Here is a 27,654-nt window from a genome sequence, read left to right on the forward strand (position 1 = left end):
GGTAGAAAATGGTCTAAAGTCTTGTTTTCAGATGAAAGTAAATTAAGCATTTCATTTGGAAATCAAGGTCCCAGAGTCTGGAGGAAGAGTGGAGAGGGGCACAGTCCAAGCTGCTTGAGTCTAGTGTTAAATTTCCACAATCAGTGATGGTTTGGAGAGCCATGCCATCTGCTGGTGTTGGTCCACTGTGTTATATCAAGCCCAAAGTCAGCGCAGTCTACCTGGAAAGGTAGAGCACTTAGAGCACTTTGTGCTTCTCTCTGCTGACAAGCTTTATGGAGATGTTGGCACCTGTCCACACTGCCAAAGATAATATCAGGTTTAATAACCACAGTGTCACTGTGTTTGATTGGCCAGCAAACTCACCCTGATCTAAACCCTATAGAGAATCTGTAGGATATTGTCAAGAGGAAGGTGAGAGACACCAGACCCAACAAAGCAGATGAGCTGAAGGCTGCTATCAAAGAAACCTGGACCTTCATAACACCACAGCAGTGCCACAGGCTGATCGCCTCCACGCTACGCCACACTGATGCAGTAGTTCATGCAAAAGAAGCCCTGACCAAGTACTGAGTGCATATACTGTACATACTTTTAGTTTTGTAGTCATAATTTAGTCATAGTTCATAAACTAGGTCTACAACTGTGATGTAAAATATAGAGTCAGTTTGACAGAGCTCCAGGGTCCTAGGGCTGTAGTTTACAAACCCCACCTCAGGTCACTGTCTGTGAGGAGTTCGGAGTGATTTCCCTGTGTCTATGTGGGGTTCCTCCGGGTGCTCCAGTTTCCTCCTGCTGTCCAAACACACATGCTAATAGGTAGATTGGTTGTTTTAATGTTTCCAAAAGTGTGCACATGTGATGGTCTGTGTCAGACCCATTAACGAACAAATGGTTCTTAAACTCAGATATAGTAGTGTATCTCAGGCAGTACAGTTTATTTCTTTACTTCTTTATTTATTTTTAATGGGTGTACCTAAAGAATTGATTCTCTTCATTCTGCTCCCATTCTCTTTCTGATCATCTGGGAACTTTGACCATGACCTTTTATTTACCCTTGGTGCACTTATCATTTGCCCCATTGTTGTCTAGAAGTGCCCCCTTTCTTGAAAAGGAAAGCAAATGTGCCTGTGTATTATGCTTCTCTGTACGGTATATCCATTCACATGACATAAAAACTATTTTGACAGTGCTTTATGTCCAAAAGACTGCAAACCCCCCTTAGAAATAGTTTAATTAATAATTTAATGTGCACACAGTGGTTCAGTTGTAGGCACAGCTTGTATAATCTTCACAGAAGAGCAGGGAATGAAACGGGCTGTTCTGGAGTCGCTGCACATGAGCCAAGGACAACATGTCCAATAAACTGACATAAAATGTCCCTTCCAGAATTGCATTGTGGACAGATTGAACTGTTGTCCTCTGGGATGATGGTGCTCTAGCCAGTAGTTTAGGGATGAGCCACAGTGGCGTTTTTTCGATCCAGAACTATTCTAAAATCAACATTTAGTGTAAAGCCTTCCTAGAAGAGTGGAAGCTGTTACTGCTGCAAACGTCTTTGCCCCTTAAAGGAGCCGGGGAAAGAAAAACTTCATTTGAAAAGAAATGGCTGAGCAAGTGTCTGTATGCTTTTTGCCCACAAAATTATATAAATGTTTCTTGGCTAACAGAAAATGTACAGCAGTGTATGATGAGTATGGCATAGGATAAATTGGTGGATTGATATGATATTTAACTGAGAAGTCTGTGACTCTCATTTTTTTCTTTGAGTAGGTGTTGCTGGAATGTGATATCAACCTGTTCATTCATCCTTACCACACAGCTGCCCACACTAATGAAAGAAATCTCAGCCCCCATTTCCAGTCCATTACTCAACACTTATTCATAAACAGGAATTTGGCAACAGAACACAACAGCAACTATATAAATCAGCTCAGAAACAAGCTCTGGCCACAGTCCATACACATCACTGATTGTGAAGAGTTTGTCCCACAGCTCCCCAAAAATGACCTAGTTAAAATTACATTAGTTGCCACCTAGTGGAGGGTAGTGATGCTTTTAGTACACTGGTGAATTTTACAAAAACAGATCATTTTAGGAATAAAGTTAATCAATACAGTAGCAAACCTGATATTTAATAATAAATTAATGTGAATAAATAATAATTAATTATTCTATTTGACAAGAGTGTCCAGTATGATCATTCTGAACACACCCCAGAGGGGGCGCCAGTCCTTCATAGGGCGATGCACACTCACACTTTTGAGTCACCAATCCACCTACCAATGTGTGTTTTTAGACTGTGGGAGGAAACCCACGCAGACACAGGGAGAACACACCAAACTCCTCACAGACAGTCACCTGGAGCGGGACTAGAACCAACAACCTCCATGTCCCTGGAGCTGTGTGACTGCGACACTATCTGCTGCGCCCTGAAAGGGACTACCTGCTGCGCCCTGTCACTCCAGAGAACCCAGTTCCACTGCTCCACCAGCCAAAGCTGATGGATACAATATATAATTTGTTCAAATATATTAGAAGTAGGTAATAATAACAAATAGTACAATTTATAAATCTTTCCCACTAGGTGACAGTCTTGATATTGCAGCCTGTCCTTGGAGAAGGGTACAGTTACTCCTTTCACTTCCTTCCAGTCACAAGTAATTATATATTTATGGCCTGAGGCCAGCGTTTGTACAGTTGATTTATTTAGCGTGATCCCTATCTCATGACGTGTTCCTTTAGCCAATTTCCTCTTTATGAATTTGTGTTGAGTAATGTAGCGGTGGCATGGGCTGAGATTTTATTCACTGGTGAGGAGTATATTAGAGTGAGGATGAGTGAACAGGTGGATATTAATATCAATATAAAAAAATGCTTTTTTTCCAAAGTAATATTGTCTCAGTAAAAAAAAACAGCTTGTGTGTAAGATTGAAACTTGTTACATGGTTTATGCACATACACTGTTTATGATTCTCATTTTCATATTTTGAAATCATTTTATAATCATTTCATCCTAAGATTTTTAGAAAACAGTTTAGATAACAGTACACACTCCTTATAATAATTGAACTCGGACGCTTTGTGGTTAATTTATTGCAGACTCAGGTTGTGTACACAGAGCTTGGATAATATCCATAGCTGCACTTGAGCTAAAGGTCACTATTCCCCTCAGCACTCAGATGTCGAATGGTCTCTTGGAGTGATGGAGCTCCATCCAGTAATTTTGAGATGAGATGGAGTAGTGTTTGGGATTCAGAATTATCCATCCAGAAATATCCAGTACCTGTACCTGGCCTCGTATGGCTGAATATAATACATGTTCGTGTTGATTTGTTCCAGGTTTATTAGAGGAGTAGAAGCTGTGACTTTATCAAAGTGAGAAATGCTACCAGAAAAGCTATCAGTGCAATCAATTTCATAAGCAGGTGTCCACAAATATTTGGTAATATAGGTGTCCCAAAACCAAGTGAGCTGTCTAATGAGAGAGCATTTTACTAGCATTAGCATTTTACCAATTCTGAGATAACTCATTATTCATTATCTGTAACCGCCTAACCAGTTCAGGGTCGTGGTGGGTCCAGAGCCTACCTGGAATCATTGGGCACAAGGCAGGAATACACCCTGGAGGGGGCGCCAGTCCTTCACAGGGCAACACACACACACACACACATTCACTCACACACTCACACCTACGGACACTTTTGAGTCACCAATCCACCTACCACGTATGAACGTGTTTTTTGGACTGTGGGAGAAAACAAGAGCACCCGGAGGAAACCCAAGCGGACACAGGGAGAACACACCTTACTCCTCACAGGATACCTCATTATTACATTACAAAAATATATATATTTTTAATAATTTTAAGGCAGCATAACCCTACCTGTGACGCGAAGGCAATCGATGACGCAATAACATTCATTCATTCATTCATTCATTATCTGTAACCGCTTATCCAGTTCAGGGTCGCGGTGGGTCCAGAGCCTACCTGGAATCATCGGGCGCAAAGCAGGGAATACACCCTGGAGGGGGGAGCCACTACTTTACAGGGCTGATGCAATAACAACTCCCGTCAATTTCGCACTTCTCCCACAGCAAAAATAAGAAAATTGCGGTAAAAGCGGGAAGAGTAGAATCCCCAGTGCTGAAACGCTGAGGTGTCGCTAACCGCTGAGGTAAAAAAATAAAAAAATACACCAGTTGCGCGCGGAATAAGCCGTGATGCATCTCAATACACTTGTTAATATGTGACGCCATGCATGACATTTTGCCATTTCTGGGTCCAGTTGTGCCTTTGGTCCCATTCCTTACATTCATAAGGCATGTGTTTATGGTTTGAATAAAGCACAACATCTCAATCAGATGTCATCTTGGATCAGGGATTCATTAAAAGGAATAAATGAAACGTCAAAAGAAGCAAACGTGTCTTTGGCAGCACTGTTTGCACATTCAAAGCTCATTCTGATCTGTGTGATCTGCCGCGTGGACTAACTGTGTACTCCTCCTCTGGGAGAGAGAGCAGCTGCAGTTCCCTCTCTGGGAACCGATGAACCACAGAGAGAGCTGTCTCTCCTGCATCTCTGTCTCTGGGAGCCGAGGTACCACCAAGACCACCGCTGAGAGAGATGTCTCCCACTCATGTTCATTCCCGGTGTTTTATTAATTTTCTAATATAAAGTAGCTAAGGATTGTAAAGACAGTAGCTAGATTTGGTGCTGGTTGTATTTTTTCTTCATAATTATTTGCTAGAAGGTCTGAAAAGTCATTAAATCTAGTGGCAAAATCACAAACTTGGTTATTCCGAGCAGCGGTTTGGACCCGGACATGACGTTTCGTCCTTGTGATAGACTTAATAAGCAGATAATGTGCCTCATGAGGAAAGACAACCGTTAGAACGCTATCTACGTAGTCAGTGCCTACCTGGGTAGCTCACTAGGTTTGGGGCAGACCTAAAGAGGGCAGTAAAAGTTTATACAAAAACAAAAGAACTAACAGATTTTGAGATACAAGGTTTTTTCTCAACATCAAAGAGAGCACTGTTGAATGACTGTTATACAAATCCTAGCATATGTTCTCCTGCATGGAGTTGTAAAATGGAGAGGTACATTTAGCTTTTCCTCTTGGGGGAAGGGTACTTTTTATGTGAAGGAAATGGAAGAGCCTGTCTAGACAACAATGGGTCAAATGTCAAGTGCACCAAGGGTAAAGAAAAGGTCATTGTCAAAGTTCCCAGACTGTCAGTGAGAGAGAATGAGACCCAAACTCAGAAGTTATTGGATGTAAGGCATTTATGCCATAAAGATCAGAAAAGATCTTGTTTAATCTCCCACATTTATTCTGCACAGACCACCTGATGACAGAGCTTTATTCGACCAGGTTACAAGGACAACAAATATTATTTGTACCATAATCAGTAAGGGAGTCCACAGGGAGCTATATTGTTGTCTAGAACAGACAGGTACAATACACAGTGCCTGAACTTCTGCTTAAACAAGACCACTGAAAATAAGGAAAATTAATCTGTAGCATTTATAGCTAATGTATTTTGAAAGATGCCACAGACTTGTCTATATATATATATATATATTTACATATATACACACACACACACACACACACACACACACACACACACAAGGATCACACAGCAGTTTGGACAAGAGAAACATTATTTACAATCACTCAGTGGATCTTTAGGCTAAATCACATTCATTGTCATCTTTGCTACGTCGCTCATATGCAAACTGATTGACTTCAAATGCCATTTCATAGAGACTTGTGTAAAAAAAGGTACATAAAGCAATACTTCAGGGGGCTCCTTTATCAGTAAGCTCTGTTTCCTCGAGTCACATAACCATGTCTGTCCAAACAGTCGTCCATTTGTACAGAAATGTGTTTAAAAAGATCACATACAATATCTGGACATATCTCATCCATGGGACATACAAAGAAATAGTGGTTTGGAAACACATTCATAGAATCAAATGTAATTTCACATTTAACACATCCAGTGTTCTGCCCACAGCATCCTGTCCTTTTGTGTTCACCTCAAAGACATGTTTAACATCCCAGAATGCTGTTTATCACAGATTAAACACTCATTCAGCAGCACAAACCACCACAGAGAATAAAAGAAGTACTTTAGTTTCTCCCAAAACAGATCAGGTGTCTGAGAATACGATCTGTCAGCGAATACAGTAGGGTACAGGGACAAACAATAATCCTAGATTAGCACTTTGACTCTAAGGAGTTTCATCTGTTTGACATGAATGAAATTTTTGTCAATGCCCACAAAGTATTTTTGAACCATGTTTCCACTCAACCTAATCGATTCAAAATGTTTTAAAAGAAACAAGCCCCTCTTCACAGCTTTGGACAGTCACAGTGAGATGAGTGCGCCTTCAGTGGGTTTTGGTCTGTGCTCTGCTTTCTCTTCTATCAGTGTCCAGTCACGAGGCCAGCAGAGACCATTCATGTCTGTCAGCGAGCGTCCAGCTTCAAAAACAAGCTCGTATCTGCAGCCCTGCTCCATCCACGGGACTTACTTCAGAAGGCTGTACTCTATCAACTGTGATAAAGACAATCAGCTTCCCTTTACAGTCTGCAGGCAGCTTTTTCTCCACAGAGAAATGCAAGGGGTCCCTGGCACCCAGCTTAGGTGTCTGTCAGTCTTATGCAGCACATTCAGAGTAATCACATAGTCTCTCTCGCTCTTCCTCTCTCTCTTTCTTTCACTCAGGTGCAGCACTCTCTGTCCAGCTGACTCTGAGAACTAATGAGAGAGGGGTAGGGTGTCATTTTGTCGATGTTCACATAGGTTGTGTTCAGAAGGATGTAATGCTCTCCGCTGAAGCTGGAGAAAATGGCAGAGATGCGGGAGACGAGCTCAGAGAAAGTGGGCCGCCGCTCGGGTTTCGGATGCCAACATTCAATCATCACGTTGTAGCTGAGAGAAAAAGAAGATTTTTATAAAAGTTAAATCCCAATAAGGATCATGCAAGCAGATCCATAAATGTCCCAAGATTAATCATAGGTGTTGTCTTAATTCTGTTCAGCCAAAGTTGCTTTTCCATTTAATGCTATGCAGCTGTGTCAGTGTAAAAATGCCACAGAATACTCCCCTACAGTATAGTACTCTACCAATGTCTTATTACAGAATGTGATTTTAGTCATATTCAGAATGATGATGGTCCTTATAAATATCTTTATCATGAAATCACTTTAACTTTGTGAGACAATGCAAACTGTCTGAGAGTCACGGTACATTTTGCCTGGAATCATTTCACCTGTGTTGTTCTGGCCATTCTACTACGATGATAAACACTGTTATATGTAAGTGAATCAAGTTGAAATATGTAATCTGCTGCATGTGTAATTTCCATCTATATATACACCTTACTTTCAAAGCATACATATGAACAAGTAAGTGGCATATAAACATAAAAAATATAAATTTGCATCTGTTTCAAGCTTAAAACAAGCAGAATTCATCCAAATTACACTGGTGCAAAAAAGGCTTAGTGCTTTGCAGTTTTTACAAATTGACAAATTGTGTTTTTCTACCACTACACCATAGATTAAATCAGTTGCCTGATCTGCCTGGACAACAGCCTCAGGAAAATACTTAATCTACACAACAAAAGGTCCACACATTCCAACATTCCATTCCACTGATCTTCTGAGCAGAGCTGGAAGAGGAAGAAGATTCCGGGTGAATGGAATAAAAAAATATAATTTTTTTCGCATTGTTCTGCAGTTCCAGAGACGAGGCGGTGCTGAGCTTATTACATTCTGTTATTATATATGTTTGTCCATTATGTATTAATTGCAGTATCACTGCTGCCTACTTGGGGAGTTCTTTGTGTGTGTGTGTGTGTGTGTGTGTGTGTGTGTGTGTGTATTTTGGGGAGTTTGTCTCACATCTGAGCAGAGAACTTGTAGGGAGGGAGAGTTAAGCTTCAGCAGTCATGTGGTGCTGAGTTGGCTGAGGCTTCTGATGAGCTACTGCCAGGTCACTGGCTCTAATGGAGTTCAACAAAGACTCTCTGTTTTTATGCTCTTGTACAAAACTAATGAGGGCATTGAGCCGCACTTACCTCCCTTTGGAGTGTTTGACCTTGGTGTGTGTGTGTGTGTGTGTGTGTGTGTGTACTCACAGGGCATCAGGGCAGAACTCTGGCTGCAGAAGTCTGCGGCCTTGCAAAAGAAAGACCGTTATGTCAAAGGAGTTGACATCAGAGTAGGGTGGGGCACCGCGGGTCATGAGTTCCCATAGCAACACCCCAAATGACCACTGTGTGAAGAGACAGTGAAGCAGAATGAGGCACTGGCAATCAAAATGTACAATGTTTGTGCAAACCTTTTGTTTCTGCAAAATGTATTATTCCAGGTAACATGGCAATAGCCTCCAAGAAGTTTATCGAATCTAAACTAAAATCTTTAGTACTTTCTATTAGTTAGGATGAGGACACAGACATTGAGATTACCCAAAATAATAAACTACTACTTAAATATAACATACAGAATCATAAAGAACGTGTTACAAAACATGTATTCAGAGCGGTCACACCCTTTTTTATGACAAACCAGGACAGCTTAGACAAGAAGGCATGAGTCATCGAGCTGCATGCACTAGTTGCTGTATTTGACAGGTATGTGCATGTATAAGTAAGCAACCAATGTGATGTAGTGGACTATTCAAACTTCTGTTTGAATAGTTAAGCTACATAAACCATATTCATTAGGCTTTAGAATTCTTATTTGTTGAGTGAAACCGAGGTGTGGCTAAACATTTATAACCACAAGTGCCAAGCCTTGAGTAGTTTGATTGCTCAATATGCTATAAACACATGGTCACATATTCACTGATGCATATGACAGATTAAAGTGTGTTAAACTTTATATGATTAGCATGAACCTGGTAGCATTGTTTTTTACATTGCATTAGTAGTTATGTTACATTGAAATTAAGAGTGACATGATTATATTTTTTTGATAAACAGGCCAGGGACATTTTTTATTGATTCAATAATAGGATTATGATTAATATACAATGCTGTACAAAATTCAGGGAATATATCTAAATTGAGGCCAAGCTGGCTACGAAATACAGTTTATACACACTGCTTTTACTAATTTTATGAGGCTTTCTTTCAGTTCTTCAAGGAAATCTGCAGAAATATTTTTCCACACTTCCAAAGTTCAGTCCTTGAAATTGGTGGCATTTTCTTCCTAAAAACATATTTGAGGTTTGGGGTCTGTAGCAACCAGTCCATCTACAAGAACATCAGCAGTGACTTCATTTACAAATCAAAGTTTGGTCTAAAGTCTTGGCTGTTTTGACTAGAGATAAAATAAAAGGAGGTGGCTGACGTTTTCATACAGCACTGTACAAACCTTATAGCACACGCACATACATTGATTGCGTAACTTAAAAAGAGTACACTGAATATCTCTAAATATTTACATTATGTTCAAAGGCATGTGAGATTGAGAGAGCCACTCACAACATCAGACTTGGTGGTGAACTTGTGGGTCTGAAGGCTCTCTAAAGCCATCCACTTCACAGGCAGCTTGACTCCGCTCTTGTTGTGCACACTGTAGTATTCTTTATCATACACATCTCTGGCCAGGCCAAAGTCAGCTACTTTCACTGTGTAGCTCTCATCCAGCCTGCAGGACAGGACATTAAAAAGTTATAAACACAGAACACACACAAACCCTCACATGGCACCTTGGTATATTATTTCAGCTAAAATATAAAACACATTTATGGATGCTATCTTTGAAAGAAAGCAGAAGCATATGTGAATGAGTGAGTGTGTGTTTTTCCATGTTTCTGAAAGTCTTACATGCAGTTCCTGGCTGCAAGGTCTCTGTGCACAAACTTCTTGCTGGCAAGATACTCCATGCCTTTAGCCACCTGCAGACCGAAACCCATGAGGTCCTTCACTGTGGGGTTCTGCTGGGAATAACAACAACACTCTGACTGAGGGTACAAACAATGGTAATAAATGCTACAACTTAATGACTATTCTGTATATTAGGAGCATGTCTGAACAGGATTTAACATGATTTTAAGGGTTAGACAGTGACAGTGGAGTCTAAATACTGTAGGGACCCAGCGTATACAGTGTATGAATGCTCTGTAATTACGGCATGGTTTCTGTTTGAATGCTGTGTGCACACTGTATGAATGTGTTGCTAGGTGGCTGAGCATACGTGAGTCTCATCTCTGATGAAGTTGCGCAGGTCTCCGTGCTTCATGTATGGCAACACCACCAAAGGGGAGCCTTCACTGGGCAGGCAGATGCCAAGCAGGGAAAGAACATTGGCGTGGCTGAAGTCCTTCATGATGATCCCCTCCTTCAGGAATTGAGAAACTTCCTCTATATCTGTGATTCCTGTAGTAAAACAACAGAATGCTGTTGCTGCACTGAAATAGAGCATATTAACTAGGGCACACAGAAGCATTATGTATTACAGTACTTTGCAGCGCAACATAAAGTCTATTTTTCATACAATGAATTAGTCTCAAAGATTTTACACATGTTAAATTATATCTAATAAAACAATGCAAGAATGTCCTATTCTTACATCTATGACAATATGTGTATATGTGAAGTATTTTTCCACTATCACCTCGATGACAAACAGATGATTCACATAGAAAAACATTAGGACTCACACAAACACACACAGAACTCAATACGTCACTCCTGAGAGTAGCTGTTTCAGAGAGGAGACTTAATCTACTGTGACATGATCAAGCCATTACTGGACACTCTCTGGGTCTCTCTGGTCTTGCCCCTTTCACCCGTCTCCTCTTTAATCTATTTTGTAGAGCTTTCACATTTAGGGAAGATTAAACAGCTGTTTTAGTCTTTCAGTGGAAGCAGACACTAGAGAGTGGACAGTAGAAGAACGGAGACACAGTAGGACCAGGGCTTTTTAACGTGTAATACTGCTCTGTGATCAGCTTTTGTGATTAGCACAAATGAATCTTATGCTACGAGAACAAGTCAGATCTGAATACTTGCTTTTAAAGGCTAAACAGCAGCTCATTGAAAGTGTCAAACAAATAAATACAGTGGAATTTGAGTTCCTAACTTGTGTTTATTGATAGTCAGAAAATATGTTATTTCTTACTAATTCAAGGAATAAGGTTTAAAAGACCGTTGGACCCCCGCCCAACGGTGTTCGGAAACTCTAATAGGCATCTTGCCTGTGACGTAGATTGCCTGTTTCATTTTAATTCATACTTATATATGTCAGTAACTAAAATAATGTGAAATATTCATGGAGGTCCATTAAGTGGTGCTTAGCCTTTAATAAAAAAAAAACAAGACAAAATAAAAACAAATAAAAACCCACAAAGCAATCGAACAAAACAAAATAAGCCAAATAGTGGTTAAAAAGAAAGGGGCAAAACAGAAAGCCAGTGCTTCTCTTAATATTAAGCAATATGTGCCCTGAATACAAAAGAAACAGTAACTATTATGCAAAAGAAATCAGCTCAGATGCTGCACTGTTGAAATGAGTCCAACAGTGAAAACAAATAGTCGTAATATGAGTGAAGAGAAACACACAGATCAGGTCATAAATCTAAAGTCTCAGAATGACACTTTACCTGATTAGAGGCAACTCTAATGTGGTATAACCACTAGACGGCTCATTCATCATTATTATTATCATTCCCGTGCCGACGCTGTTCTGTTAACAGTGCTGTAATAATATGAACCTCACGCGTCATAGTTCAGTAAAAAATTTGTGACAACAGTAAAAGAGGATTAAAAACATGCAGAAAAATAAACATTAAACATGAACACGATCCTATTCACCATTTTAACTTCTCTTCCTTCCTTCCTTCCTTTTGCTGCTAAGTCTTCTGATCTCACTCAGTCTCACTCTTCCATAGCTACACTCTAAAGACCATGTAAAGGATGCTTTAGTGTCTCACACAGTCAGAACAATCCTTTAGGTGCTCAACTGTTCAAGATAAATCTACAAACATGATCACTAAAGATGTCTCAGGCCTGCTGATTCTCATGACGACCCATTGAAGCATGGACTACACAAGATCTCTAAAGTTGTCCTGAGGTATCAGCCCCAACACGTTAGCAGCAGACACTTTAAAGTTCTTAAGCTGAAAAGTGGGCCCTCCATGGATTGGAACATATTTTCAGCACATCCCACACATTCTCGGTATTAAAAACTACTAAGAAAAAATGTGTTCCTTCCTTGGACCATTTTTGGCAGACACTTCATAACATGGCTTGGGTTGGGTCGGATCCAGAAAAATATCAGATCCAATTCTGACCCAAAACAGTGCTGTGGGTGGGATTGGTCTTGGGATGAAAGTTGGACTAATAGCTCTAACTTAAGGTTCATATTTTAATACTGTACTGTTACACCGCGTAATAACCGTGCAGGCCTGCGTAACCACTGCCTCAGAGGACACACTTACGGTTGAGGGACTTGACCGCGCAGTGCTGCTTCTGGCCATCTGGTTCCAGCAGAGTCCCATGAAACACACAGCCAAAGTGTCCTGTTAGTTACAAAGAGGGGAGAGTGAAAGCATTAGTGCATAAATCTATTATATCTGTTCTGTAGACATGGCAGGGTTTGATTTCAGTGAAATCACAACTCCAAAAATGCCCTAGTGCAAATGACACTAGTGTGGAAAACACAACAATGTAAGTGTTAGTTTTTCATCAGCTCCCTATCTCCTCATATCTCTGTGATACTCTCTTGGGATCTCTCACTAATTGAGAGGAAACTTTCCCATAATGGACCCTACAAGATCTGTATGGTCTGTATTTATGATTATGATGATACTGGAATTTCATAATGATTTTGAATTCACACATAAGTTGTTTTTAGCAATGTCTTTAAGTCTTTGAAGTCTGGGGCAATGCAAGGAAAGCTTCCTTCCTCTAATGCACATAAACAGCTTGACAATGAGCTATTAAGAGAGAATTAAGAAAATATTTGGGCAACATTTTAAATAAACATGGTTTTACACAAATGTAAGGCAAGAGATGTTTCCATGTTAGTTTCTTTAGTTCTGCTCTGGAACCCAGGCAGATATATATTAACGGGAGATTTTACTGTGGGGGCGGCACGGTGGCGCAGCAGGTAGTGTCACTGTCACACAGCTCCAGGGACCTGGAGGTTGTGGGTTCAATTCCCGCTCCGGGTGACTGTCTGTGAGGAGTTGGTGTGTTCTCCCTGTGTGTGCGCCTGCCATTTGTGTGTATCTTTTTTATTGCTGCAGTTTGCACAATGCTAAGAGCTTCAATGATCTTTTTAAGCTATATTAGCCTCTCAGCTCCAGGGCAAAATGACACTAAATGCACCTTGGTAGATCATTTAATTTGGTGGTATGAAAAATATTTTGTGCTTTAATATTTTACTGAATAGAATATATGTTAATGCCAGTTATGTATTTTAAGACAGGCAGTCTTCAAATGTCTCATGAATATTCATCAATTTTAGCGACATTACTAAAATCCCAAAGGAGAAATCAGTGTTAGCTCAGAGACGTTCTTTTAATTATCCTTAACATTTAAGTCACAATTCGCTCCTGAAAAACCTTAACGAAAGCTTGAGAACAAACTCTCCCCCATCTTGCCTCTTGTGGCACGCTGAGCTGTAAGAGAAGAATGAGTAAAGGTTTTGGTGTTTTGAGGGGCGACATGCATGTGTGTATAAGTGTGTTAAAATAATGGTGTGGAGAGGAGAGTAATCTCTCCACTGAGCTGCTATCACGTCCTCCCAGATGGCAGCCGAGTCAGATTACCACAAGGAGCCTCAAGACAGCCCAACAATGAGCAGGGAATTTAACACGGGAACAAATCACCTCGCACACCCCACCACACACACACGCACAAATACAAGCACACATCCACACACATGCAGCGTGTCTCTCCCAGGGGGCCTGAGGTGGGTTTAAAGGGGGTTTAGGGCATTCTGTGCAGTAGTAAAGAGTGAGTATGATGGGAAAGGTCTTTTCGACAGAGCTCCACAGTAAATCTGATCTAGCTGAGCACACCCCCACTTCTGTGGCACAATGGGTGGACAGACAATTTATTGTGCACACACCCGGCAGTGTCGCTCTGATCAGAAAGTATTGTAAATAAGCTTAGACTACTTACAAGTCCTTTTAAAAATGACTCTAAGTGCTTTTATATTGTATTTATTACTAATCCAGCAATATTTCATATTACAGCAGTCAAGCTTTTAGTCAGCAGAATCAAGCAGTCAGCTAGCATAAGTGAACGTTTGGCAGTGTTTCTCTGATAGTGCATGCAAAAAAGTACAATAAAGCTGCAGGAGCTGCAGGATTATATATATATATATATATATATATATATATATATATATATATATATATATATATATATGTATGTATGTTTTTCTTTTTTTCCACTTAGTCAAGCTTGCATAGTTTTTGTCTGATTGACCAAAAGCCTCCCAGTGACTAAGGGTTAGAGTGTAAGCTAAAAGGGGGCGCTTGATCCTGGAGATTGACATGGGTGCTTTTTTTTTTTTTTACTTCTTGTTTGTGTTTATGTGCTTATAATGGTATAACCATGCATCATAATGTGATATTACAAGGCATGGACAACGAGCATTCTATTTATCAGAGCCTCAGATACAACGGCACTGTTTAAGCACTACTTAAGTTATTTCAGATAACCAGCATCAAACATCACCCCAAACCAGCTGTTCATTAATAAGAAGCAAATACATGAATGCAAACACCATTTATTTTTTTTTGAATTCTGTTTCAGGTATTTCTGTAAGAATTTTGAATCTAGTATTGAGAACTGAGTCATGGCCTGAGCGTATCTTTATATATGATTACTCCTGTATAAGAAATGTATAATGAAGTTCACTTTTAGTGTAGTGGGCTCCTGACAATGCACAGTATGGTAATGTCTCTTGTCAGAGAGCCTGTCCTGTGAATTGAATGAATAATGTTAAAATGAACTATTTGCAATGGCTGGCCAACAATTTTCCTCTGTAAAACGATCCACCATAGACTCACCTCTTCCAATAATCTCATTAATGTGAAGCAGAAGGTCCTCTCTAGCAATGACCACATGCTGCACCTCCTTCAGCAGCTCAGGGTGCAGACTGCTCAGGTCTATAGGAGCAGACACAGGCAGCAGTGGAGAGGCCAGGTCTCCTTCGGCAGCCCCCAGCATGGGCGACAGGTCCACATGAGCATGAGGATATGGAGGAGGCCGACAAGACTCTGGTGACATCGGCAAACTCTGGTCTGTGAAGAAACCAAAGAGGGTCAAAGATCAAAGGTCAATCACGGGCTCACTGAAGCTAGAGACTACAAAGGTCACGTAAATGAGGACACTCGTCTGGGAGGTCAGGTAATTACAACAACTACAAAGAGAAGGAGGAAACTCGAAGCCTGGCTTTACAGATGAGAGGCTGAAAGAGAGAGTCATTTACTCGTTTGGCAGAGGGCGAGAGAGCATGCAAAGGAGGGGGATTGAGAGCTGAGGGTGAAGAGGAGGATAAAGCATGTGGGATGAGTTTTAGAAAGAGCCCCTCCTGAGCCAAATATGACAGAAACAACAAAAACTGCTCTTAGATCAGCACGACTGGGAAACGTTATTTTGAGCAGAGGAACAGCGAGGAAGCACAACATACCCTCAAGCAAAGTGGTTCTATAGTCCAGAGACTCGTGAGACACCATTTCATTAGTGGGACTCACACTCCTCGCGTTTGCCAGCATGTCCAAGTGCGCAATGTGAGCGCGGCCGTCATACCAAACCATCCTCTCATTTAAATCTATACACATATAGAGAGAGAGAGAGAGAGCAGTGTGAGAGAGAGAATGAGAGAAAGAGAGAGAGAAATAAGAGAAAAAGCAAAAAGATATGTGAAAGAAGAGAAAAGGTATGAAAGAAAAAAAAGGAAGAGAAAGGGAAAGAAAAACATTGATAGGAGAAACAACAGGGAAGAGAGAGAGAGAGAGAGAGAGAGAGACTCTTTACAAAAAGAAAACAAGGACAGGCCGCTTCCCCATGTGCTTCTGCAGTATCAGTGTAGCGCACCCAGAAACAACTCCATTCTCTTTCTTCCTCAGGATAAAGCACACGATTATTAGAATATCTCTTCAGTAAACAAGGCCATATTTACAGCTGCCTTGTGTTCTCGTCTACAGTGAATCACAGTGATTTATAAAGTGGATCACAAACAATAAACAGTTCTCTGCACAGTAAATGGAGCATTCCTGGCAAAGATAAAGTCTTTGCAATCAAAAACAGATTATAATGCCTATCCCAGCTTGCTGACTACAATGGAAGTCAGCACTAAGAATGACACTTGCAATTGTGCAACCACAACATGGTAAAAATCACCCATACAAACATACTGTTCCGTACCATCAATGTGCTTCTTCCTCCTGATCCAGGCGAAGAGAGAGAGCAGCATGACCAGCAGGATGGACACACACACCACACCAACAATCAGCGGCTTATAGTCCTGTTCCTGAGCCAGAACTACACGCCCCAGGATCACTGAGGAGGAGGCCTGCATCCACTATCACACACAAACACACACAAAGACAATTTACACATACACATTAGAAATGCATGACACACTCACACATTCACTTACACACACACACCTACGGACACAGCCACCATATATTTTTGGACCATGGGAGGAGACCTGAGCACCTGGAGGAAACCCACCAAACTCCTCACAGACAGTCGTCCGGAGCGGGACTTGAACCCACAACCCCAGGACCCTGGAGCTGTGTGACTGCGACACTACCTGTGCTGCCCTACGGATAAAACCTAAATAAGTTCAAATTCAGATTTTGTTCTCCAAATGTTTGCTCTCTAAACTCAATTTTTGTGGGGGAGCCAAAGTCTTTAAAGCCCAACTTTTGATAGGCCTACAACAGACCACCACTGAGTGCTCGGTACATGTACATACTCACATGGCCAGTAAAATCAAACTGGATTAGTTTTTGGAAGGTATGAGTATTTCTCACTGTGTTGTGATGGTCAGATTAGTCTCAATGCCACACATACATCTCACTCAGAAAGATAAGCACTTCTTGCTAACACTTGCTCAACATTAAGCCTATCCTATCAGATCCCCCTGGGGCTGGTGTCCAGGCCAGGAATGTTTCTGTAATGTCCCACCATGCCAACAGTGGCTGGAGAGGAAATATAAAGGGTCTTATCAGTTTTCCAGCTCATAAACAGTAATAAAGTCATGGAGAGGATTAATATCTAATATATCCCACACAATGGGTCTATGAGATGAGAAGAAATATGATTGCTGGAGTGATCAGGCAAGGCAATGTAATCCGGCAACAGTCCTGCTCAGGTACCGTTGTAGAGGTGGAGTGTTGAGTATTTTGTGTAGAGAGAGAATCAGAAAGGTAAAGTCTTAAACCCTGGCTGAATGAACAGAGCAGTGGTTCCTGAAGTGGGGCTAGAAAGAGGGACTGTCAGAGAGAGGGACCGTAGCACTACATGGATCAGTCCAACAACAAAAGGGCTTAACATAAACGGTAAACTAGTTGTAGTTAGTATGAAAGAGAAAATCCAGTTGGTTTTGCTCTAACCTCCACCTCCAACTCTTTGGTAGCCATCTGAAGCTCAGGGGGCACGGTGCACTCCAGAGTGTTTCCCACCAGAGCCACACTCACACACGAGCGATTAGAAACCCGCAACACCTCTCCCTTCACTGCCTCTACATCTACACGAGGAACCTGCCAACACACACACACACACACAAAGGGAGAGAAGGAGGTCAGATAATCCACTAGTGAAAGACACCTGATAGGGAGCTAATTAATATTCCTGTTAGGACATTACAGATACCTAAATATAATAATACATTATATCAGCTGATATAAATTTCTGTTTATATTTCCCATTTATTTAAACTCCACTAGTCGTAGTTATGTAGTACTAGCAGATATCACTGTAAGATATAAAGGATTGACTAAAAATAATAATAAGAATAAGAATATAATGACTTTTGTCCACTATAAAAAATACTCAGAGCCCTGAGACTAGAAAAGTATTAAAAAAGTAAGACGGAAAGAGCAGAAGGCAATAAAGATCGCGATCACATTCCTTGCATGGCAGCCTGGGCTCTGCAGATTGGACACAGTGCACTTCTGCACCTGTTACTGTACAGTACAGACCAGCTAGAGACCCCATCGGAACAGGCACGCAACAGATTTCTAGAAGTGTCTCCAAACATTTAGAATTTTTTACCATAATCAACCACAGTACATGAAGTGCTCTGCCACATTTCCTGCGTTAGTGGTTTTCAGAAGCAACATCAATGAACCTTGTAGTATGTTACACATTTAAACTAATAACAGAGCCTTGCTGTCCATTCTCCTGAAGAGATTTCTAATCATATTTATAGTCTTAGATATTCTACAGAGTATAAGACAAATCTGACAAGTGCAATTTTCATTTCTATAAACAAGGCCCTGGCATTTAACAGCAAAGGTAAACAAATTAATGACATGGGAATGACTGTAGTGGCATGATCTGAATGACAGTGCAGTGTAATTAGATCCAAAATAAATTATATCTGCTTTAGTTCCAATTATTGTCAAATAAATCCATTCAGCATTCAGTGTACATATTGTTAATCCACTGTGTTTATTTGTGTGTGTTTGTGGGGTCCACATTGGTTGTGGGGCCCAAAGTATCTTTTGCAACTGACTAGATTGTAGAGAATGCCCTAAACCCCCTTTAAACCCACCTCAGGTCGCCTGGGACAGACACAAGCAGCATGTTGGTGGATGTGTGCATGTATGTATTTGTGTGTGTGTGTGTGCGTGTGTGTGTGTGATTTGAACAGATTCTGCAGGAGAAAGCAGGATCTTATGTAAACCCCCCTCCACTCAACAGCTGCACTGGTTTAATGAGTGGCACCTCTAGAAAAAAATCCTGTGCTTCATTGTTAAAAATGTTGTGTTTTTTACCCAGTTTCCCCCTCGCTAACGCAAAGGATTCTCACCATTAATGTGTCAAAGGCTGGAAGCTTGAGGAGCTCAAGAACAATGAGGGAGAACAGAGAGACTACAGAGGGTTAACAGGTCTGCAATGGGAAATAAACTACATTTCCCCTTTAGTCTCAGTATTGTTTCCTTCCACATCAGTGAGTGCAAAGAATCGAGGTGGATTTGTGTCAATGTAAATGTGTCTGTGTGTGTGTAACGTCTTTAAGAACAGCAGAGTAAAACCCTGACTTCATTTTCTGAAAAACAGCATATTTCAGGGCTGTGTGGTTTCAAAATGTTATAGTTCTGCTCAAGGAAAATGTCAGTATCCTTTACCTTAATCTCCAGCACACTCTTACTGCCTCTGGGTGTCAGAGTGGGTTTCTGAAACTCCTCAAACTTTGGGTCTTCCACATAGGTCATGTCATACTCCCGTGTTGAAAAGCCATCGAGCACAAACTTCATCTTGGTGGCAACTGGAGGACGAATGTTTAGGCCTTTAAGTGAAGGAGTGATGCACAGTATGGTCAGCTTGTCTTCGTCCTGACTGCAGGTCTAGGATCACACAAATCACAGAATTCCACTTAGAAGCAACGTAAAGCTAAATTCTATGTTTTAATCAAGTACCAAGTGATGTAAAAATGTATTGGACTGAGGAATTTTACAGCAAGTTTCTCTAAAAATGTATTATGGAGCATTTCAATTGCATTTGCATTAAGACTCATAACTATAATCCACTATTGGATGACATCTTTACTCACCCATGACAGTAAGAGAGCGAGAATTTATTAAATCCTGCTACAAGACATATTGCTGTCAGATGGAGCGCTTCATTTACAGCTCAAAGAAAATAGAACCAAGCCAGAGCACACGCTGCTTTGACATTCTGACATTATTATAATGACTTCATAAGCCTGAGGATACTCCAGCACACAGCGCACACGTTCCACAAGCACTCTGCAGGTTATGAAAATGATGCAATATCCAAAAAATAAATAAATAATTAAGTTTATTCATGGCACTGGACCCAGATGAGAAACTTCCTGCACTGAGTCTGAGTAGAGATGGTATGTGGAGGATAATCTCCCTTAAAAGCAGACAGGAATTCTTTGTGAATGTTGGGGTCCGACGCTGTGTGAGTTATGACTCTGAGGCCTAGCAGATGCCAGCAATGACTCCATCTTCTGGCAGCTCTCTGGCCCATCATGCCTTCTGTCCACACTCCGCTCATCATGACCCTTAACAGCACTGGATGGTGGCTGGTTGCTTCACTTTATCCCTGTCATCTTCCTGCCACACATGCTTAATTTGAACGATGTGCTTTCTCTCTGTGTTTATTAAGCAGCCCTGGAGCACAAAGCACGTTCTGAAGCCTTTGATGGGATTTTCAAACACACACAGTGATAATGTTCTCTGCTTCTTCAGTCTTGCTCTCTGAAACTACATCTACAACTGTGGTTGGTACATTTGCGCTGACTGCCTAAAAAGAACTCTATCAAAGCAGTGGGTGAACTCCCCACAGGGATCCAGGCCATGGTAAATATTTGCAGTGTGGTCAGAAGCATTGATGTAGCAGATTTATCTAATGCACCAAAGAGAAAAACATGACCTTGGTTCGAGAGCCTAAAATAAGATTGGACACAATGTAATGTCCAACAGAAGCTAGTTTCTTGAGTCAGGAACAATTAATATGGACATAATCCACTGTACGCAGTAACAAATACAGCTACCGAGAAAAATGTGTCAGGTTTTAACTACTTCTAAATCATATACTCCTTAATTTAGTCTGTTTGGAATATGAGAAGCATACAATGTAACCATGCTGGGAAATAGGTGTGTGGAAAAATATCCTTGCAGATTAAGTTGAAAAGCAAATAAACGCAAGAAAACACAAAGAACAGGGGTTGACATAATATCAAAGTGTGGACGCAGTACATTTGATTTTGCTGTCTTCTGTCCTGCTTTTCTCTGTTGCTGTAAAATGAAAAGTTTGATTCTAACAATAAAAAAGTAAAGGGTGGTTTATGACTCACAAACAAGCCATAATTGGAAATATTTATAAATTGCCCAACCGTAGCTCCTGATGTATTTTAGTTAGTTTAGAATAACCACAGATTTGTTTAACCATGGTTGCTAAGTCCTGTCACCAGTAATTCTGTCCTCTCCTCTCCAGGTCCTGACTGAGCAATATCACAGTTGGAAGGCGAACACAAACTGCTGATTTTCTTCATTAACAATGGAAGCACACAATTATTTTTTCATAACCCTTTACCAACTGAAGGCTTTATTAAGGAACTGTGCATGCAGCTGAACAAGGCTCACGCATGTCTGAAGAGTAATAAAGTACTCTTTATTGACACCGACAGAGGAGACAAAATCTAGGGGGAGTTAGATCATTCTAAAGCCGGTAGGCCTCAGCCTGTATTGGCTTTGCTGCTTGACAAACACAGAATTTAACTGTCTGGATTAACTAAGAAAACCCACTGCTGATTTAGACATTGACGGAGGGCCAGACTGTTAGGGCGAGCTGAACATGTCTGAAGTTGATTTGTTTCACTGGCTCTCTGTTTTGACAAAAACAATGTTTGACTCTTTGGCCTCCCAAAGATATTCATGGTTGGATAAGAGCTGCTTAAGGAAAGAGACAAGCAAGGTGTGAGGTGCTGAATGTGGTCTTAAGTACCACCAAAATGAGTTAACTGAGTGACATAAATCATATATACAGTAGCAAGGGACAAACTATAACATAACACTTATACAACACAAGGAGGGGCAGGTCTCCAGTATATGTAGACAGATTCTCACATCACAGATCTAAAAACAGCCAGATGTTCTTTGCACTTCTTCAACATCAGAGATATCCATCATGAAGGAATCCCACAGAGAGGATTACAGCAGATGAGCTCCAGACACTCAAATGACCTCTTCAGCACCACCAGACTGGGCAAGAAAAAGAGACACCCACATTACCGTCTCCTCTAATACATGGACGTGCTGTTTATGAAGACTTAAGATGAGAAAGACAGCTTTGCCTGGTATTGTTGTGAACAATCTGAACCATTATGGATCCTGAAAACAGGTGGCTGTCCATCAAGGCACTCCACAGGGGTCTTTAAAGAACAGACCGATCTTGCAGGCACCATTAACCCGATTTACAATAGCCTCATAGATGACCAAGTAGACCTGAATGCTTTTTACATCATCCAGAACCTTCTAGGAATCATGAATGAGAAAGACGTCCGCCAGGAGACCAGGAAACAGAAGGAAGCATGACCTTCTGCTTTTTAGGTTCTCTTCCTTCTGGAGGATGCCAGCTTTTAGCAACAAGTTGCAGCCTGTAAAATATGCCTTTTATGTTGGTGGGAAAGCAGAGATTGGCTGATCCCTGGATTTAGAGGAGATCACAGTAGCAGATATGGAAGAAAGCTCTTAAAAGTACCCCCACCCACTGATTTTGCTGGGGTCCAAAATTCAACTTGGTTGATTACTCTACCTCATTTTTGTCTCTGGGTGTTTTTGTGAACATGATCAGCAAAGATCCACAGAGCTCCTCTTCTCCAAATACACGAGAGGCCTTTCACCAACCACAACGAGGTTCTAGCCCACAAGAAATGCAACCTGAAACCCCCAGCCACATTTCTGTTTCCGCCATTGTCTTGTGAACCTCAACATGATGCATGACAGGTCCACTCAGGTTACGCGACTAAGGCAGACTGAAGACAGGAAAGGTATTTTCTTCCACGCAGCTTACCAATAAAATCACAAAAACAATATAACATTTGTTCTTTATGGTTCATGATGGGAAGATTGGACCACCACACTGTTTATAGTAAAGAATTTATTATGCAACAGCTGAGGAGCCATCTTAAATCATTAGTAAGGATAATGTGGCTTCTTTGGCATGGGCTCAGTGCAAGCGGTCGACTGACTATTATAACTGGCTGCTATATTCAAAACCTAAGTGGGTAATGTATAGAATAGCAAAGAATAAATTACATAAATAGAAAATGTACTGTTAAATGTTAGAGATCTGGGTTAGAGAATGGAAGTTATTGATCACCAAGCGGAGATGACGATCAAAATGAAGAATATGCCTGAAGAAATGAAGAAGGCATCACTAAGAGGGCAGCACAGTGGTGCAACAGACAGTGTCTCTGCCTCACAGATAATAGAGTCTGGGGTTCTGGGATCAATTCCCTCTTTGGTTGAGTGTCTGTGAAGAGTTTGTGGTGTTCTCCCTGTGTCTGCATAGGATTCCTGTCGTTCCGATTTCCTCCCACTATTTTGCTGCGTCAAATTGCCCATTTGTGTGAGTGTGTGATGCTCTGTGATGGAAAATGCAGGAAGAAATGGTTACAGAAGATTTGTCTACTACCTGACACAGTTCTAGTCAATGCAATATGACTTAGAAACTACAACTGAAGCTCTTAGGTGTTGTCATGTGGGGACTTTCCCTTTAGTGCCTTGGAAGAGATATGAAACACAGTACCGTAAAGTAATGAATTTAGCTGACGTTCAAAAAGAGGTTTCAGTGCACTGAAAAATGTCAGACTCAATGAGACACTGCTGAGAAATCAGGTGAATAAACAGGCTGACTTCCACACTTGGAGCCAGAGGTGATGACTATATGGAGCATTAAGCATGGCTTTTCCATTTCCTCTTCACATCTGCAGCTCCTGCATTTTCCTTTCCTCTACTTTAAGAACTATTTCTCCTTCAGTGGGGTTAATGGCAATAACACCTGTGTGAAATGGTTGGTGAGTTTTTCGATTGTGTGAGTGTACAGTGTAGCACCGACTCACCACGTAGACCTCCTTATCCTTGGTGAAGAGAGGGCCACTGAGGACCATCTGAGGTTGCAAGGCCGAATGGAGGTAGACGCCAGATGCTGTCACTGTGCTGCCTCCACTGTAGGCACAACATAGAAACACATAGAATTAATAAACCTGCTGTCATATGTGCACTCATATGCATCTCCTGCCACTCTGTCCACCCTCGTGTGCTAAATGCATCCCAGGTCTCAAATCATTTACTTCTCCTCAATGGTTCATTCACACTCTCTCTCTCTCATTCGGTCTTTTCATTCTCTCTTTATTTATCCCTGGGGCTTTTTGCTTACTTCCCCTGTCTTACCTACTTTCAACAAACCCTGCACTGTTCATTGTCACTGTCATTCCTTTCACTTAATCCCCCACTAACAGTCTTCACCCTAGCTCTGTGTACAGTAATAAAACCTCGCCTCCATCCACCAATGGTGCAGCCATTTGTCCACCTGTTCCTCTCCCATCTATGGTTAGACATTTACTTTGCCAGAATTTTTTTTTCCAAAAATCTCTCTCCTTTACACCCACTCAGTCTTCTGCAGCAGTCTGTTTGCCCAGTTTCCTTCTCTGCTCTATCTCCGCTCATGCTTTTCATTGCACCTCCTGTTCAAGTTTAGTTATATCAGCGGTCTGTCCTCTTTGCTCATATGAGACAGATGGAAGACTCATATCCATAGAGTGAATCTGTATAATGTGAAAAAAGTTGGACTAAAGAGGGTAAGGCAGCCATAAATCAACTAGCTAATAGCAAAGTAAAAAAAAGGAGGTGTGGTGCGGATTTATAGAAGCTTATAGAAGCCTTTAAATTTGAGCAAGGCATTAATTAGAATATTTAATTCACTAATGCTACATTGTTGTTCAGTTTGTACTGGCTATTAAGTTAACCTCCTACACCACTGACTTGTTCATCTGTTCATAATACAAACACTACTTGGAAATAACCATTGAGCTTATATGTGCTCATGGTGAAGTTACAAAAAAAAACAAAAAACATTTTTCTCAAGCAGCCATGAGAAGAGGGCTCATGCCTGAAAGGTTGATTGTTCGATTCCCACAACCGGCAAGAAAATAGGGGGAAATTGGGAGTGAAGGAACAGCACTGTTCTCTGTTTAGTGTCGATATGTGGGACGCACCTGATGAAGGAGCGTGTGGGCTGGACACTGTGGATGAGCGGGTCCTCGTTGTAGGTGTAGATAACAGGAGCTTCACGTGTCACCCCATCAATAAGAAGTTGTACTTTGTGCTGGGAAGGTGAGTCTTGAGATGGAGTCTGACACATCAGCATCGTGGGTGACATACTGATTGAAGAAGAAAAGCACATTTCATTTTGAATATTTGGGCAAATGGGGAGACAAGTCACCACCTTACAGATGCAAACCTCACTGCAAAAACCTTAAAGTTGATAGGTTTCTGGCTCACCTCTGAATCTCACAGGATGAACTTCCTATCATAACCTTCTGTGAGCTCCCACTGTCCAGGTGTAAACCACTGATGGTTAGTGTGGTTCCACCAGATTTGGGCCCAAACTCAGGGAAGATCCCTTTAATGACAGGGTCCTGGAGAAATAAAGTGAGGACAATCAGGAGAAACTCTAAACATTATACCTGTTACTAAACAGCACATGGATAAAATTTTCTCTTCGTGATAACCCACTTCATGTTTGCACTGAGCAAACATCTGTAGCACAACTGAAAATCTAGAGAGCAGAAGCGGTGCTCCAAAATTACTGAGTGATATTGAGGTTAAATTACTAGTGTTGTGCTCTGTGAGGAAACGTACCACAAATGTAAATGCCTCGATCTGTCTCTGCTCTTTACCACTGCGTACTCTGACCCAGCTCTCAGAACTGGACATGTTCACATGATCCATACCACAAACCAACCTAAAGAGAAAGAGAAAAACATCCTCCACCAGTCAGACAATAAACAAGCTGAAGCTTGTACGCCTGTGGAGTAAGCAGACTATTAGAGCAAGCTAATTTACTAATAACGAGAGTACTACTATGCACAAACAACACAGCAGCTATTCTCTCAGGGAAATTTTTTTCTAGCCTCTCGACAATGAGATGTCTGTGGGGTATCATGTCCGGAGGCATAAAGGCTCTGGAGTAGAGTTTAGTGTAGATGTGTTATGCCAGAACAAACTGCACAGTGAAGCATTTTTGGGTACAATTTAGCATGGACTGCAATGCTGGGATCGAGGGTTGTTTATCTTCTGAAGTTGCATTTCATGATTTTAGGTAGCAAACAATTTTCCATGTAAAACATAAATAATACACTCAATTCTTTCAAATGGCTTAATGAAATTTCAACTCCGAAACTTACCGATGATTGCTGCTGTCCTTTTTGGTCAACTTGCATTTTGCCCCAGCCACTTCAATGTCAATTAGCCTTGCATCAAAACGTTCTTTCTTACTGAAGCCGAAGTTTTTGCCACAGATTGTAATGTTGGTGTGGCCTTGAAGTGGGCCAGTTTTAGGAAAGATCTGCAGAAAGCAAACATGGAACGTTCAAGTTTTCAGTCTACCGTGCCATGTGGTGATGTTTTATTTCATATAGACAACACAGCATAAAAATAACAGTTTACATTTATCCTTAAAAACATGTTGGTATCTACTGATAATAACATACATTTTCAGCGTGGCTTCTATAAAATCAGAAAGCTTTATAGTTTGAACTAAGTCTAATAAGAGGTTGCCAAACTTCAAACAAAAACAGCATCGTGTGTCCCCCCAGTAATTTTCTTTCTCATGCTAAAATTGGCCTTTGAAGGGTTTAAAAACAACTGCTTTGTGTCCTAAACTGTGGGTTCAATGACCCGAAGGAAATCTATTTGCGTGAACACTGCTTTGTGCGAGTCACTTCCTAACTGACATTTTTTGACAGGAAGGATGCAATGGCATCTCAACATCTGTGGTTTATAACCACTATAGTTTTATCAATTTTTGTTGCTTGTTCTAAAGTGCTTAAGGAATTTTGTTAAAAGCATAGTGCTCTATATATAACCTAGCATTTACACCAACCCATATGCAGTGAAAATATAACACAAAATTTTATAATGAATGAAACAACGTAACAAAATGAAAAAAATTAGAAAAGAATTTTGAATGATAAAGAAAATAAACTCAAAAGTGCATGTATAAAAATGTGTTTATATTTCCATGTTTTGCACAGGTTTTTCTCTACTAAAATAACACTTAGCGTACATCGAACAATACTCTAGACTTAATCTTTGGGGGGAAATAAAAATTTTATCTAGATGAATGTTCCTACAAATCAAAACTAATAAGGTTTTAATGTAAAATTAACTCCAAAGTTCATTCATATTGGGAACCCAGAGCAAGTAAATGTCTGCCCACTCTCACATACAGATCTATTCTATCAGGAGGGCTCTACATAAGGCAACATCCAGATATTAAGGATCAAGCTTTAAAACAAGATCAGACAAGTCTGAAAAAGTCTCGCGTCACTGAGGAAAATACCACAACACTTAAAGCAAGCAAAATCAATGAAGGTCAAAGCTTCATCTGTGGTCTCTTTCCTTAAAGCACTTATTCTATTAGCCTGATGTTATTGTCTGCTTTGTAACCATGGTGATCAGGTTTGGGGTTGGGCAGGGTGCTTACCTCAGTGATGAAGATGGGGCAGGAGTCTTGGCTCCATAGGGAATTGTAACACTGAGGTGATCGAGTGCAGAGGTTTCTGCTGCTGCACCATCCACAGCCCATGAAGGACGGAGCCAAGAGACATGAGCTGCAGTTCCACAACTGCTCACAACCTGGACCGACCACAGGCACTTTAGACACCTGCGAG

The 27,654-nt window shown here is 41.0% G+C and overlaps 1 protein-coding gene across 2 annotated transcripts in view; it reads right to left on the bottom strand.

The window, feature by feature from the left end:
- Positions 1–5,282: 5,282 nt before the first annotated feature.
- The window catches only part of met (MET proto-oncogene, receptor tyrosine kinase), a 44,706-nt gene continuing 22,334 nt past the window's right edge, over positions 5,283–27,654 (bottom strand). The window contains exons 6-22 of one of the 2 annotated variants that reach the window (XM_066649497.1): positions 27,468–27,647; positions 26,167–26,327; positions 25,622–25,724; positions 25,262–25,398; positions 24,976–25,140; positions 23,821–23,926; positions 19,355–19,573; positions 17,615–17,761; positions 16,416–16,572; positions 15,679–15,819; positions 15,056–15,289; positions 12,470–12,550; positions 10,225–10,406; positions 9,855–9,964; positions 9,510–9,675; positions 8,160–8,296; positions 5,283–6,949 (exon numbers count right to left, since the gene is read on the bottom strand). In XM_066649497.1, the coding sequence (XP_066505594.1) occupies positions 6,739–6,949; positions 8,160–8,296; positions 9,510–9,675; positions 9,855–9,964; positions 10,225–10,406; positions 12,470–12,550; positions 15,056–15,289; positions 15,679–15,819; positions 16,416–16,572; positions 17,615–17,761; positions 19,355–19,573; positions 23,821–23,926; positions 24,976–25,140; positions 25,262–25,398; positions 25,622–25,724; positions 26,167–26,327; positions 27,468–27,647 (2,637 nt within the window). In that variant the 3' untranslated portion in view covers positions 5,283–6,738. The remainder of the gene's footprint in view (positions 6,950–8,159; positions 8,297–9,509; positions 9,676–9,854; positions 9,965–10,224; positions 10,407–12,469; positions 12,551–15,055; positions 15,290–15,678; positions 15,820–16,415; positions 16,573–17,614; positions 17,762–19,354; positions 19,574–23,820; positions 23,927–24,975; positions 25,141–25,261; positions 25,399–25,621; positions 25,725–26,166; positions 26,328–27,467; positions 27,648–27,654) is intronic. The other variant, XM_066649498.1, reaches the window with a different exon arrangement.

The sequence above is a fragment of the Hoplias malabaricus genome, chromosome 17, assembly GCF_029633855.1.
Source record: "Hoplias malabaricus isolate fHopMal1 chromosome 17, fHopMal1.hap1, whole genome shotgun sequence".
Taxonomy (NCBI): domain Eukaryota; kingdom Metazoa; phylum Chordata; class Actinopteri; order Characiformes; family Erythrinidae; genus Hoplias; species Hoplias malabaricus.